This window comes from Balaenoptera physalus, assembly GCF_965194825.1.
Source record: "Balaenoptera physalus genome assembly, chromosome: 4".
NCBI classification, from domain to species: Eukaryota; Metazoa; Chordata; class Mammalia; order Artiodactyla; family Balaenopteridae; genus Balaenoptera; species Balaenoptera physalus.
The window spans coordinates 28,452,599-28,465,674 of record NC_138891.1 but is presented as its reverse complement, the minus strand read 5'-3'; the positions used below and the strand labels follow the sequence as shown (position 1 = coordinate 28,465,674).

At 38.3% G+C, this 13,076-nt stretch overlaps 1 protein-coding gene across 9 annotated transcripts in view; it reads left to right on the top strand.

The window, feature by feature from the left end:
• The window catches only part of LOC309660539 (phospholipid scramblase 4-like), a 69,477-nt gene that overhangs the window by 35,296 nt on the left and 21,105 nt on the right, over window positions 1–13,076 (top strand). For 3 of the 9 annotated variants that reach the window (XR_014263446.1, XM_082461356.1, XM_082461354.1), the window contains one exon: window positions 3,300–5,503. The exons of 4 other annotated variants lie outside the window; for them this stretch is intronic. Coding sequence is in view for 2 of the 5 variants with exons in the window: in XM_082461356.1 (XP_082317482.1) it covers window positions 3,300–3,323 (24 nt within the window). In the remaining 3 variants the exon portion in view is untranslated. Of the gene's footprint in view, window positions 1–3,299; window positions 5,504–8,452; window positions 12,000–13,076 lie in introns of those variants that run through there. 2 more of the 9 variants (XR_014263445.1, XM_082461355.1) reach the window with 1 other exon arrangement.

Genomic DNA, 13,076 nt, shown 5'->3' with positions numbered 1-13,076 from the left:
CCTTCTTTATTTTCTGTTTGGAGGATCTGTCCATTGGAGTAAGTGAGGTGTTAAAGTCCCTCACTATTATTGTGTTACTGTCGATTTCCTCTTTTATAGCTGTTAGCAGTTGCTTTATGTATTGAGGTGCTCCTATGTTGGGTGCATAAATACTTACAATTGTTATATCTTCTTCTTGGATTGATCCCTTGATCATCATGTAGTGTCCTTCTTTGTCTCTTGTAATAGTCTTTGTTTTAAAGTCTATTTTGTCTGATATGAGAATTGCTACTCCAGCTTTCTTTTGATTTCCATTTGCATGGAATATCTGTTTCCATCCCCTCACTTTCAGTCTGTATGTGTCCCTAGGTCTGAAGTGGGCCTCTTGTAGACAGCATATATACGGGTCTTGTTTTTGTATCCATTCAGCCACTCTACGTCTTTTGGTTGGAGCATTTAATCCATTTACATTTAAGGTAGTTATCGATATGTATGTTCCTATTACCATTTTCTTAATTGTTTTGGGTTTGTTTTTGTAGGTCCTTTTCTTCTCTTGTGTTTCCCACTTAGAGAAGTTCCTTTAGCATTTGTTGTAGAGCTGGTTTGGTGTTGCTGATTTCTCTTAGGTTTTGCTTGTCTGTAAAGCTTTTGATTTCTCCATCGAATGTGAATGAGATCCTTGCCAGGTAGAGTAATCTTGGTTGTAGGTTCTACCCTTTCATCACTTTAAGTATATCATGCCACTGCCTTCTGGCTTGTAGAGTTTCTACTGAGAAATCAGCTGTTAACCTTATGGGAGTTCCCTTGTAATTTGTCATTTTTCCCTTGCTGCTTTCAATAATTTTTCTTTGTCTTTAATTTTTGCCAATTTGATTACTATGTGTCTCGGCGTGCTTCTCCTTGGGTTTATCCTGTATGGGACTCACTGTGCTTCCTGGACTTGGGTGGCTATTTCCTTTCCCATGTTAGGGAAGTTTTCAACTATAATCTCTTCAAATATTTTCTTGGGTCCTTTCTCTCTCTCTTCTCCTTCTGGAACCCCTATAATGCAAATGTTGTTGTGTTTAATGTTGTCCCAGAGGTCTCTTAGGCTGTCTTTATTCTCTTCCACAGCAGTGAATTCCACCATTCTGTCTTCCAGGTCACTTATCTGTTCTTCTGCCTCAGTTATTCTGCTATTGATTCCTTCTAGTGTAGTTTTCATTTCAATTATTGTATTGTTCATCTCTGTTTGTTTGTTCTTTAATTCTTCTAGGTCTTTGTTAAACATTTCTTGCATCTTCTCGATCTTTGCCTCCATTCTTTTTCCGAGGTCCTGGATCATCTTCACTATCATTATTCTGAATTCTTTTTCTAGAAGGTTGCCTATCTCCACTTCATGTAGTTGTTTTTCTGGGGTTTTATCTTGTTCCTTCCTCTGGTACATAGCCCTCTGCCTTTTCATCTTGTCTATCTTTGTGAATGTGTTTTTTGTTCCACAGGCTGCAGGATTGTAGTTCTCTAGATTTTTTGATGATGGCCATTCTGACTGTTGTGAGGTGATACCTCATTGTGGTCTTGATTTGCATTTCTCTAATAATTAGTGATGTTGAGCGTCTTTTCATGTGTTTGTTGGCCATCTGTATGTCTTCTTTGGTGAAATGTCCTGGTCTTCTGCCCATTTTTTAATTAGGTTTTTTGCTTTTTGATATTGAGCTTCGTGAACTGGTTTCATATTTTGGACATTAATCCTTTGTCTGTTGTTTCATCTGCACATATTTTCTCCCATTCTGAGGATTGTCTTTTCATTTTGTTTATGGTTTCCTTTGTTGTGCAAAAGCTTTTAAGTTTAAATGGGCCCCATTTGTTTATTTTTGGTTTTATTTCCATTACTCTAGGAGGGGGTCAAAAAAGATCTTGCTGTGGTTTATGTCAAAGAGTGTTTTTCCTATGTTTTCCTCTAAGAGTTTTATAGTATCTGGTCTTACATTTAGGTCTTTAATCCTTTTGGAGTTTATTTTTGTGTATGGTGTTAGGTAATGTTCTAATTTCCTCCTTTTACATGTAGCTGTCCAGTTTTCCCAGCACCACTTATTGAAGAGGCTGTCTTTTTTCCATTGTATGTTCTTGCCTCCTTTGTCCTAAATTAGGTGACCATATGTGCGTGGGTTTATCCTGGGCTTTCTATCCTGTACCATTGATCTATATTTCTGTTTTTGTGCCAGTACCATAGTGTCTTGATTACTGTAGCCTTGTAGTGTAGTTTGAAGTCAGGGAGGCGGATTCCTCCAGCTCCGTTTTTTCCCCTCAAGACTGCTTTGACTATTCGGGGTCTTTTCCATTTCCATAAAAATTGTGAATTTTTTGTTCTAATTCTGTGAAGAATGCCATTGGTAATTTGATCAGGATTGCACTGAATCTGTAGGTTGCTTTGGGTAGTATAGTCATTTTCACAATATTTATTCTTCCAATCCAAGAACATGGTATATTTCTCCATCTTTTTATGTCATCTTTGATTTCTTTCATCAGTGTTTTATAGTTTTCTGAGTACAAGTTTTTCACCTCCTTAGGTAGGTTTATTCCTAGGTATTTTATTCTTTTTGTTGCGATGGTAAATGGGATTGTTTCCTCAATTTCCCTTTCTGATTTTTTGTTGTTACTGTATAGGAATGCAAGAGATTTCTGTCCATTAATTTTGTATCCTGAAACCTTACCAAATTCATTGATTAATTCTAGTAGTTTTCTGGTGGCATCTTTAGGATTTTCTATGTATAGTATTATGTCATCTGCAAACACTGACAGTTTTACTACTTCTTTTCCAATTTGTATTCCTTTTATTTCTTTTTCTTCTCTGATTGCATGGCTAGGACTTCCAAAATTATGTTGATTAATAGTGGTGAGAGTGGACATCCTTGTCTTGCTCCTTATCTGAGTGGAAATGATTTCAGTTTTTCAACTTTGAGTATGATGTTTGCTGTGGGCTTGTCATATATGGCCTTTATTTTGTTGAGTTAATTTCCCTCTATGCCCATATTCTAGAGAGTTTTTATCGTAAATCGGTGTTGAATTTTATCAAAAGCTTCTTCTGCATCTACTGAGATGATCATATGTTTTTTACTCCTTAATTTGTTAATATGGTGTATCACATTGATTGATTTGTGTAAATTGAAGAATCCTTGCATCCCTGGGGTAAATCCCACTTGATCATGATGTATGATCCTTTTATTATGTTGTTGGATTCTGTTTGCTAGTATTTTGTTCAGGATTGCATCTATGTCCATCAGTGATATTGGTCTATAATTTTCTTTCTTTATGATATCTTTTTCTTCTTTTTGTATCAGGGTGATGGTGGCCTCATAGAATGAATTTGGAAGTGTTTGTCCCTCTGCAATTTTTTGGAAGAATTTGAGAAGGATCGATGTTAGCTCTTCTCTAAATGTTTAATAGAATTCGCCTCTGAAACCATCTGGTCCTGGCCTTTTGTTTGCTGGAAAATTTTTAATTACAGTTTCAATTTCATAGGTTGATAGATCTGTTTATATTTTCTAATTCTTCCTGGTTCAGGCTTGGAAAATTGTATCTTTTCAAGAATTTGTCCATTTCTTTGTGGTTGTCCATTTTATTGGCATATAGTTGTTTGTCTCTGTTTGTATTTCTGCAGTGTTTGTATTATAGTTGTTGTAGTCTCTGTTTGTATTTCTGCAGTGTCAGTTGTGATTTCTTATTTTCATTTCTAATTTTATTGATTTGCGTCCTCTCCCTTTTTTTCTTGATGAGTCTGGCTAATGGTTTATCAATTTTGTTTATCTTCTCAAAGAACCAGCTTTTAGTTTTATTGTTCTTTGCTATTGTTTTCTTTGTTTCTGTTTTATTTATTTCTGCTCTGATCTTTATGATTTCTTTCCTTCTACTGACTTTGGGTTTTCTTTGTTCTTCTTCTCAAGTCCCTCTAGGTATAGGGTTAGATTGTTTATTTGAGATTTTTCTTGTTTCTTGAGGTGAGATTGAATTGCTCTAATCTTCTCTCTTAGAACTGCTTTTGTTGTGTCCCATAGGTTTGGGTTGTTGTATTTTCATTGTCATTTGTTTCTGTGTGTTTTTTAATTTCTCCTTTGATTTCTTCAGTGATCTCTTGGTTGTTTAGTAGCGCACTGCTTAGGCTCCATGTATTTGTGGGTTTTACAGTTTTTTTTCCTGTAATTGATTTCCAATCTCATAGAGTTGTGGTCACAAAAGATACTTGATATGATGTCAATTTTCTTATATTTTCCGAGGCTTGATTTGTTACCCAAGATGTGATCTATCCTGGAGAATGTTCCTTGTGCACTTGAGAAGAAAATGTATTCTGCTACTTTTGGGTGGAATGTTCTATAAATATCAGTTAAATCTATCTGGTCTATTGTGTCATTTAAAGCTTGTGTTTCCTTCTTTATTTTCTGTTTGGATGATCTGTCCATTGGAGTAAGTGAGGTGTTAAAGTCCCCCACTATTATTGTGTTACTGTCGATTTCCTCTTTTATAGCTGTTAGCAGTTGTCTTATGTTTTGAGGTGCTCCTCTGTTGGGTGCATAAATATTTATAATTGTTATATCTTCTTCTTGGATTGATCCCTTGATCATTATGTAGCATTCTTCCTTTATCTCTTGTGACAGTCTTTATTTTAAAGTCTATTTTATCTGATATGAGAATTGCTACTCCAGGTTTGTTTTGATTTCCATTTGCATGGAATATCTTTATCCATCCCTTCACTTCCACTCCGTATGTGTCCCTAGGTCTGAACTGGGTCTCTTGTAGACAGCATATATATTGGTCTTGTTTTTGTGTCCATTCAGCCAGCCTGTGTCTTTTGTTTGGGGCATTTAATCTATTTCCATTCAAGGTTATTATCGATATGTATGTTCCTATTACCATTTTCTTAATTGTTTTGGATTTGTTTTTATGAGCCTTTTTCTTCTCTTGTGTTTCCTGCCTAGAGAAGTTTCTTTAGCATTTGTTGTAAAGCTGGTTTGGTGGTGCTGAATTGTCTTAGCTTTGCTTATCTGAAAAGCTTTTGATTTCTCCATCGAATGTGAATGAGGTCCTTGCTGGGTAGAGTAATCTTGGTTGTAGGTTTTTCTCTTTCATCACTTTAAGTGTATCCTGCCACTCCTTTCTGGCCTGCAGAATTTCTCCTGAAAAATCAGCTGATACCTTATGGGGATTCCTTTGTATGTTATTTTTTGTTTTTCCCTTGCTGCTTTAATATTTTTCCTTGAATTTAATTTTTGTTAGTTTGATTAACATGTGTCTTGGTGTGTGTTTCTCCTAGGGTTTTTCCTATATGGGACTCTCTGGTCTTCCTAGACTTGGGTGACTATTTCCTTTTCCATCTTAGGGAAGTTTTCCACTATAATCTCTTCAAATATTTTCTCAGACCCTTTCTTTTTCTCTTCTTCTTCTGGGTCCCCTATAATTTGAATGTTGGTGTGTTTCATGTTGTCCCAGAGGTCTCCGAGATTGTCTTCAATTCTTTTCATTCTTTTTTCTTTATTCTGCTTCTCGACAGTTATTTAGTTCTTCTAGGTGTTTGTTAAACACTTCTTGTATCTTCTCAGTCATGCCTCCATTCTATTCCCAAGATTCTGGATCATCTTTACTATCATTACTCTGAACTCTTTTTTAGGTAGATTGTCTATTTCCTCTTCATTTATTTGGTCTTGTAGGTTTTTACCTTGCTCCTTCATCTGTGACATATTTTTTTGCCATCTCATTTTATTTTCCTTTTTTTTGTGAGTGGGATTGTATTCCTGTTTTACTGGTTGTTTGGTGTGAGGCTTCCAACACTGGAGTTTATAGGCTGTTGGGTAGAGCTGGGTCTTGGTGCTGAGATGAGGACCTCTGGGAGATCTCACTGCAATGAATGTTCCCTCGGGTCTGAGGTTCTCTGTTAGTCCACTGGTATGGACTCAGAGCTCCCACCTCAGGAGCTTTGGCTGGACCTCTTGCTTGTGAACCAAGATCCCACAAGCTGTGTGGGGTGGCAAAAAGAAAAAAAAAGAACTATAATGAAGTAAAAAATAAAATTAGACTAGGAAACTAATGGCTATGTTAGAAAAAATATAAAAATAAAAATATAGATAAAACAACAACCAGAAGGTAAAACAGAACCAGAATAGTAAAAAGAGGAGAGAAAAAGAAAAAGTGGAAAAGGCCTTGGCTGTGGAGAGCAGGGCCTAAGCAGGGGCAAGGTTTGGATGGTGGCCAGGGCCTATGCTTAGGACCCATGGGGCTGGAAATGGCTCTGGGTGTTTGTGGATGGGGCTTAGGCTCAACAGAACAGAAGGGGCCTAGGCATGCCTCCCACCTCTGATCTCAGAGGGTGGGGGACCCCACCTGGGTGCCCAGCAGAGTTCCTGGGCTCGAGTGGGTGGGGTATACAGCCTTCTGCTCCTCTCCTGCTCCTCTGGTCCTGGGGGTCTCCTCCAACCTGTCTCTCCTGATCTCCCTGGCCTCCCTCCTATGCCCCCAGGAACCACGTGGCCTGGAGTTGGCTTTGGAGGGTGTGGGATTAGCCTGGGAGCTTATCAGGCTTCCCGGGCCCGAGCAGGTGGGGCAAATGCCCTCTGCTCCTCTCTGGCTCCTCTGGTCCCAGAGGGCCCCTCCTGCCTGCTTCTCCTGTTCTCTCCCGGCCTCCCTCCTATGCTCCTAGGACCAACCCAGCCCAGAGGAGACCTCTGAGGGCATAGGACCCAGCCCAAGAGCTGGGCAGACTTCCCCGGCTAATTGGGCAGGGGAAACTCTGGCCATGCTGCCCCCTGATCCAAGCTCCTGAGGGTCCCTCCAGGAATGGGAACCCCTCCCCTCTTTCAGCCACCCCTCAGGGGCACCAGTCCTGTCTGGCCTCCACTTCTCTTCCTCCCTCAGTCCCCCCATGTCCTACCAGTTCGCTTGGGGGTTCTTCCCATCTCCTTAAGCGTCAGGGTCCCCCAGCAGCATCCAGCAGGCACCCTAGTTGTGGGGAGATGTGAAGTCCGCATCTTCCCACACCGCCATCTTGACTCTGTCCCCAGTCCTACCATTTCTACTGAACTTTGTACTGGAGCTGTAAGCTGATTGCAGTAAGGCAATGAAAATACTTAAAAGGCCTAAAGTTCAAAAATAAACAAAACTGTCTCTATTGGTAGATGACATAATTTTTAACATAGTAAAACCTAAGGAAACTATAATAAAGATACTAAAAATAATAAATGAGCTAGCAAGCTCACAGATTACAATTAAAAATCAATTGTATTTTCATACACTAACAGGAAAAAAATTTGGTAAATGAAATTACAGAAATAATTCCATTTATAATGGCATCAAAAAACAAAATATTTGGAAATTTAACAAAGGCGATGGAAGACGTTCACACTGGACACTACAATACATTGATGAAAGGTAATAAAGGAGACCTAAATAAATGGAATCAATTTACTGGGGTTTATTGGTTTGAAGACCTGAAATTGTTAAGGCATCAATTCACTCCACAGTGATCTATAGATTTAGGGCAATCCCAACACAATCACGATAAATGTGGAACTAGTCTAGGACTGATAAACAGATTACAGAATAGAGAGTAACAGAATAGAGAGTTCAGAAATACAATCACATATTTTTGGTAGTTTTGACAAAGGTGCCCCTGAACTCCAAAAGGAATAGGAATGTCTTCAACAAATGATCTGGAAAAGGTGGATATCCATATGGGAATAATTAATTTCAAACACTATCTAATGCCATACAGAAAAGTTAACTCAAGCTATAACATAAACTAAAATATATTAGCTAAATCTGTAAAGCTTTAGAAAAATAAGCATAACATAATATCTTTGAAATGTGGATTTAAGCAAAAGTTTTGTAGACAAAACTAAGAAAGCAATAACTATAGTAGAAAAAAATATGTTAGACTTTATGAAAAGTAAAAACTTCTGTCATCAAAAGACATTAAAAAAATTAATAGGTAACCCAAAGACAGGGAAGAAACTTTACAAACATATCTGACAAAAGACTGCTATGTACAATATATTTTTTTTAAAAAAAACCCTATAACTCAATAATTAACAGAAAAAATCTATTAAATATGAGCAAAATATTTCAACAGAAATTTGACAAAAGAAGAGATATAAATGACCAATAAGCACATGAAAAACTGCTCAATATTGCTTGTGACAGGAAGATATCTAATAAATTCACATGAAGATTTCTACACATCTCATCAGAATGGTTAAAATGAAAAAGAATGACCTAACTAAATGTTGGGGAGAATGTGAAGCACTTGTAACTCTCATACATTTTTAACTGGTGTGTAATATCGTATAACCAAATTGGAAAAACTCTGGCAATTTTTTATGAAACTAAGCATATGTTTATATTTTGACACAGTAATTCAAATCCTACGTGTTTATCCGAGAGAAGTAAAAACACATGTTCACAAAAACACTTGTATAAAAATATTTATAGCAGTCTTTATTTGTAATAGCCAAAGCCTGGAAATAGCTCATGATTCCATCGAGGACAATGGATAAAGAAGGTGGGATCCAGATGGTGGAGTTGGAGGACACTGAGTTCACCTTCCCTCATTATGAACACGTACATCAAAACTACAACTACATAGGGAACAACTCTCTCTGAAATTGACCTGAAGACTAGCAGAACATCTCTTATACCACCAAGACTATATAGAAAGATCCACATGGAGTCTGGTAGGTAGGGAAGAGGAGCGCTCTAGTCTGGACCCACAGCCCTAGGGGGACCCAGAAGATAGGGGGATATCACAGGCTTGGGGAGTCCCTCTTGGGAGTGAGGTGTTCAAGTCACATAATAGGCACCCCAGCCCTGGGGTCTGACATTAGGAAGATGAGCCCTCTTAGCTGGTTTGAAAAATCACTGAGGCTTGGGACTTCCCTGGTGGTGCAGTGGTTAAGAATCTGCCTGCCAGTGCAGGGGACATGGGTTTGAGCCCTGGTCTGGGAAGATCCCACATGCTGCAGAGCTGCTAAGCCTGTGCGCCACAACAACTGAAGCCCATGCACCTAGAGCCCATGCTCCACAACAAGAGAAGCCACTGCAGTGAGAAGCACGTGCACCACAACAAAGAGTAGCTCCCACTCACAACTAGAGAAAGCCCATGCACAGTAACGAAGACCCAATGCAGCCAAGAAATAATAAATAAATTAATTAATTAAAAAAAAAGAAAATCAGTGAGGCTTACCACAGGGCTGTAAGAAACTGAGACTCTGCCCTTCAAGAGTACACACACAGACTTGCTTACTCCTAGTCACAGCATGGCAACAGCCAATTGAAAACTGCCTGGTGTTCTGGCTGGCTTGCCAGGAACACCACTAGCATACACCCCCAGCTCTCACTGGGCTCCTGCTCCAGCCCCTTTTGCTCTGGTGCTGATCCCAACTAAGAGGCAGCCATTGCAAATGAGGGTGTGCACACTAAGAGGGAACATAGCTGGCTTGGGCCCTGGCACTGCCTTTGACCAGGGCAGAGGCAGCCGTTGCAGATATATGCATGTGTGCACACACTTAGGAGGATGTAAAACCAGCTCCAGGGAGAAGACCACCATTTCTGGCACAAACATCCATGTTTACACTTGGGAGGAAATAAAACCTACTCAGTAGTATGGCCCCAACCTCTCTGGCCCCACCCAAGCCTAAAACTAGGGCACGCACACTGGGGGAAAATGTCAAACCAGCACAGAAGTACAGCCCCAAGTCCTTGGGCCTTGGCGACACCCCCAACCAAGATGGAGACTGCCATCACACCCATGAGAGATCCAACTCCCTCACAGCTCCTGCTCCACCCCTTGGGTCCTACCCTTACCCCTGATAAGGTCGTGACTGCCATTGAGCATAGGAGGAGCCCTGACTCATACTTGGCTCTAGCTCTAGATCCTCCCACTCCAGCCCTACATCCCACCAATGCATTGGTTGCCACTGTACCCCTGGAGAAGACATAGCCTGTGCTCACTTCAGATCCAGCTCTCCCACCAAAGCCAGTGGGCACACACAAACTGCATAGGAATGCTCCCACACAGGACATGCCTTTAATACTGGGATAGGTAACTGTTTCATCTAATCTACAAAGACAGAGAAAGTTAAACAAAATGAAAAGACAAATATGTTTCAAAAGAAAACAAGGGGGAAAAAAATCTCTGAAAAAACCCTAATGACACAGACACAAATAATTTACTTGATAAAGTGTTCAAAGCAATAGTAATAAGAATGCTAACTGAACTTGGGAAAAGATGACTGTAGTGAAAATTTCAACAAAGAACAAGAAGATGTAAAGAAGAACCAATCAGAGCTAAAAAAATAATAATAATAACAGAAATGAAAAGTACACTAGAAGGAATTAGCAGATTCAGTGATACATAAGTAATCTGGAAGACAGAATAATGGAAATTACCCAATCAGAATACCAAAAAGGAATACAAATTTTAAAATATGAGGATAGTTTAATGGACCTCTAACATAACATCAAGCATACTAATATTTGCATTACAAAGGTCCCAGAAGGAGAAGAGAGAAAGGGGTAGAAAATGTGTTTGATAAAATTATGGCTGAAAAATTCCCTAAGCTGAAGAAGGTAAGAGATATCTGGGAATAAGAAGCACAGAGTCCCAAACAAGATGAACCCCAATAGACCCACACCAAGACATGTCATAATTAAAATGGTGAAAGTTAGATATAAAGAGAGAAATTTAAGGCAACAAGAGAAAGAGTTACATATAAGGGTATCAGCTGATTTTTCTACAGAAACAGAAGTTTATAGCAATACAGGCCTTCCTCAAGAAACAACAAAAATCTCAAATAAATAACCTAACCTACCATCTAAAGCAATTACAAAAATAAGAAAAAAAAATCCTAAAGTCAGCATAAGGAAGGAAATAATAAAAGAGCCTAAATAAATATAATAGAAACAAAAAAATAGAAAAGATCAATGAAACCAAGAGCTGTTTTTTGAAAAGATAAATAAAATTGATAAGCCTTTAGTTACACTCATTAAGAAAAGAACAGGCCCAAATAAACAAAGTAAGAAATGAGAGAGGAGAAATTACAATTGATATCACAGAAATAAAAACAATCATGAGAGAATAATATGCCAAAAAATTGGACAGCCTAGAAGAAATGGATATATTCCTAGAAACATAACAATCTTCCAAGACTGAATCAAGAAGAAATAGGTAATTTGAACAGACAGATTATTAGAATTAAAATTGAATCAGCAATCATAAAACTCCCCAAAAACAAAAGCTTAGGACCAGACCACTTCAGAGGGGAATTCTACCAAACATAAAGAAGTGTTAATACCTATCTGTCTCAAACTATTCCAAAAAATTCAAAAGGAGGGAACATTCGAAAACTCATTATATGAGGCCACCATTACCCTGATACCAAAACCAGACAAAGACACTACAAAACAAGAAAATTACAGGCCAATATCTCTAATGAATATAGATGCAAAAATCCTCAACAAAATATTAGCAAACTGAATTCAGCTATATTTTATAAAAGGATCATACACCATGATCAAGTGGGATTTATTCCAGGGAAGCAAGCATGGTTCAATATTCACAAATCAATCAGTGTGATGCACCGCATTAACAAAAGCAGGATAAAAATCACATGATCATCTCAGTAGATGCAGAAAAAGCATTTTACAAAATTCAGCATCCATTCATGACAAAAACTCTCATCAAAGTGGGCAAAGAGGGAACACATCTCAACATAATAAAGGCCATCTATGACAAACCCACTGCTAACATCATACTCACTAGTGAAAACTAAAAGCTTTTCCTCTAAAATCAGGAACAAGACAAGGATGCACATTCTTGCTGTTTCTATTTAACATGTTATTGTAAGTCTATCCACAACAATAAGACAAGAAAAAGAAATAAAAGTTATCCAAGTTGGAATGGAAAAAGTAAAACTTTCACTATTTGTAGATGACATAACATTATGTGTAAAAAACCCTAACATCTCCACACACACAAAAAAACTGTTAGAACTAATAAATGAATTCAGATTACTTCTCAAAGCAATCTACAGATTTAGTGCAAACCCTATCAAAATACCCATGACATTATTCACAGAACTAGAAAAAGTAATTCTATACTTTTTGGAACCACAAAGAACCCTAAATAGCCAAAGCAATCTTGAGAAAAAAGGACAAAGCCAGAGGTATCATGCTCCCTGACTTCTGACATACTACAAAGCTACAGTAATCAAAACAACATAGCATTTGCAGAAAAACAGACATATAGATCAATGGAACAGAATAGAGAGCCCAGAAATAAACCTATGCTCTTGTGGTCAATTAATCTATGACAAAGGAGGCAAAAATATTCAATGAGGAAAAGATAGTCTCTTCAACATGTAGTGTTGGGAAAATTGGACAGCTACATGTAAAAGAATGAAATTAGAACTTTTTCTTACAATATATACAAACAAAAACTCAAAATGGATTGTTCGGTCCCTGGTCCGGGAAGATCCCACATGCTGCGGAGCAACTAGGCCCGTGAGCCACAACTACTGAGCCTGCGTGTCTGGAGCCTGTGCTCCGCAACGGGAGAGGCCACGACAGTGAGAGGCCCACGCACCACGATGAAGAGTGGCCCCCGCTCGCCGCAACTGGAGAAAGCCCTCACACAGAAATGAAGACCCAACACAGCCAAAAATAAGTAAATAAATAAAAAGCCTGCACGCAGCAACGAAGACCCAATGCAGCCAAAAATAAATTAATTTAAAAAAAAAATGGATTGAAGACCTAAATTTGAGACCAGAAACCAAAAAACTCCAAGAAGAAAACATAGGCAGTACTTTCTTTGACAGAAATTATAGCAATATTTTTTGGATCTGTCTCCTCAGGCAAGGGAATCAAAAGCAAAAATAAACAAATGGGACCAAATCAAACTTAAAAGCTTTTGCACATCAGAGGAAACCATCAACAAAATGAAAAGACAACCTACTGAATGGGAGAAGATATTTGCAAATGATATATCTGCTAGGGTGTTAATATCCAAAATATATAAAGGCTCATACAACACAATATCAAAAAACAAACAAAAACCTGACCAAAAACTGAGCAGAAAA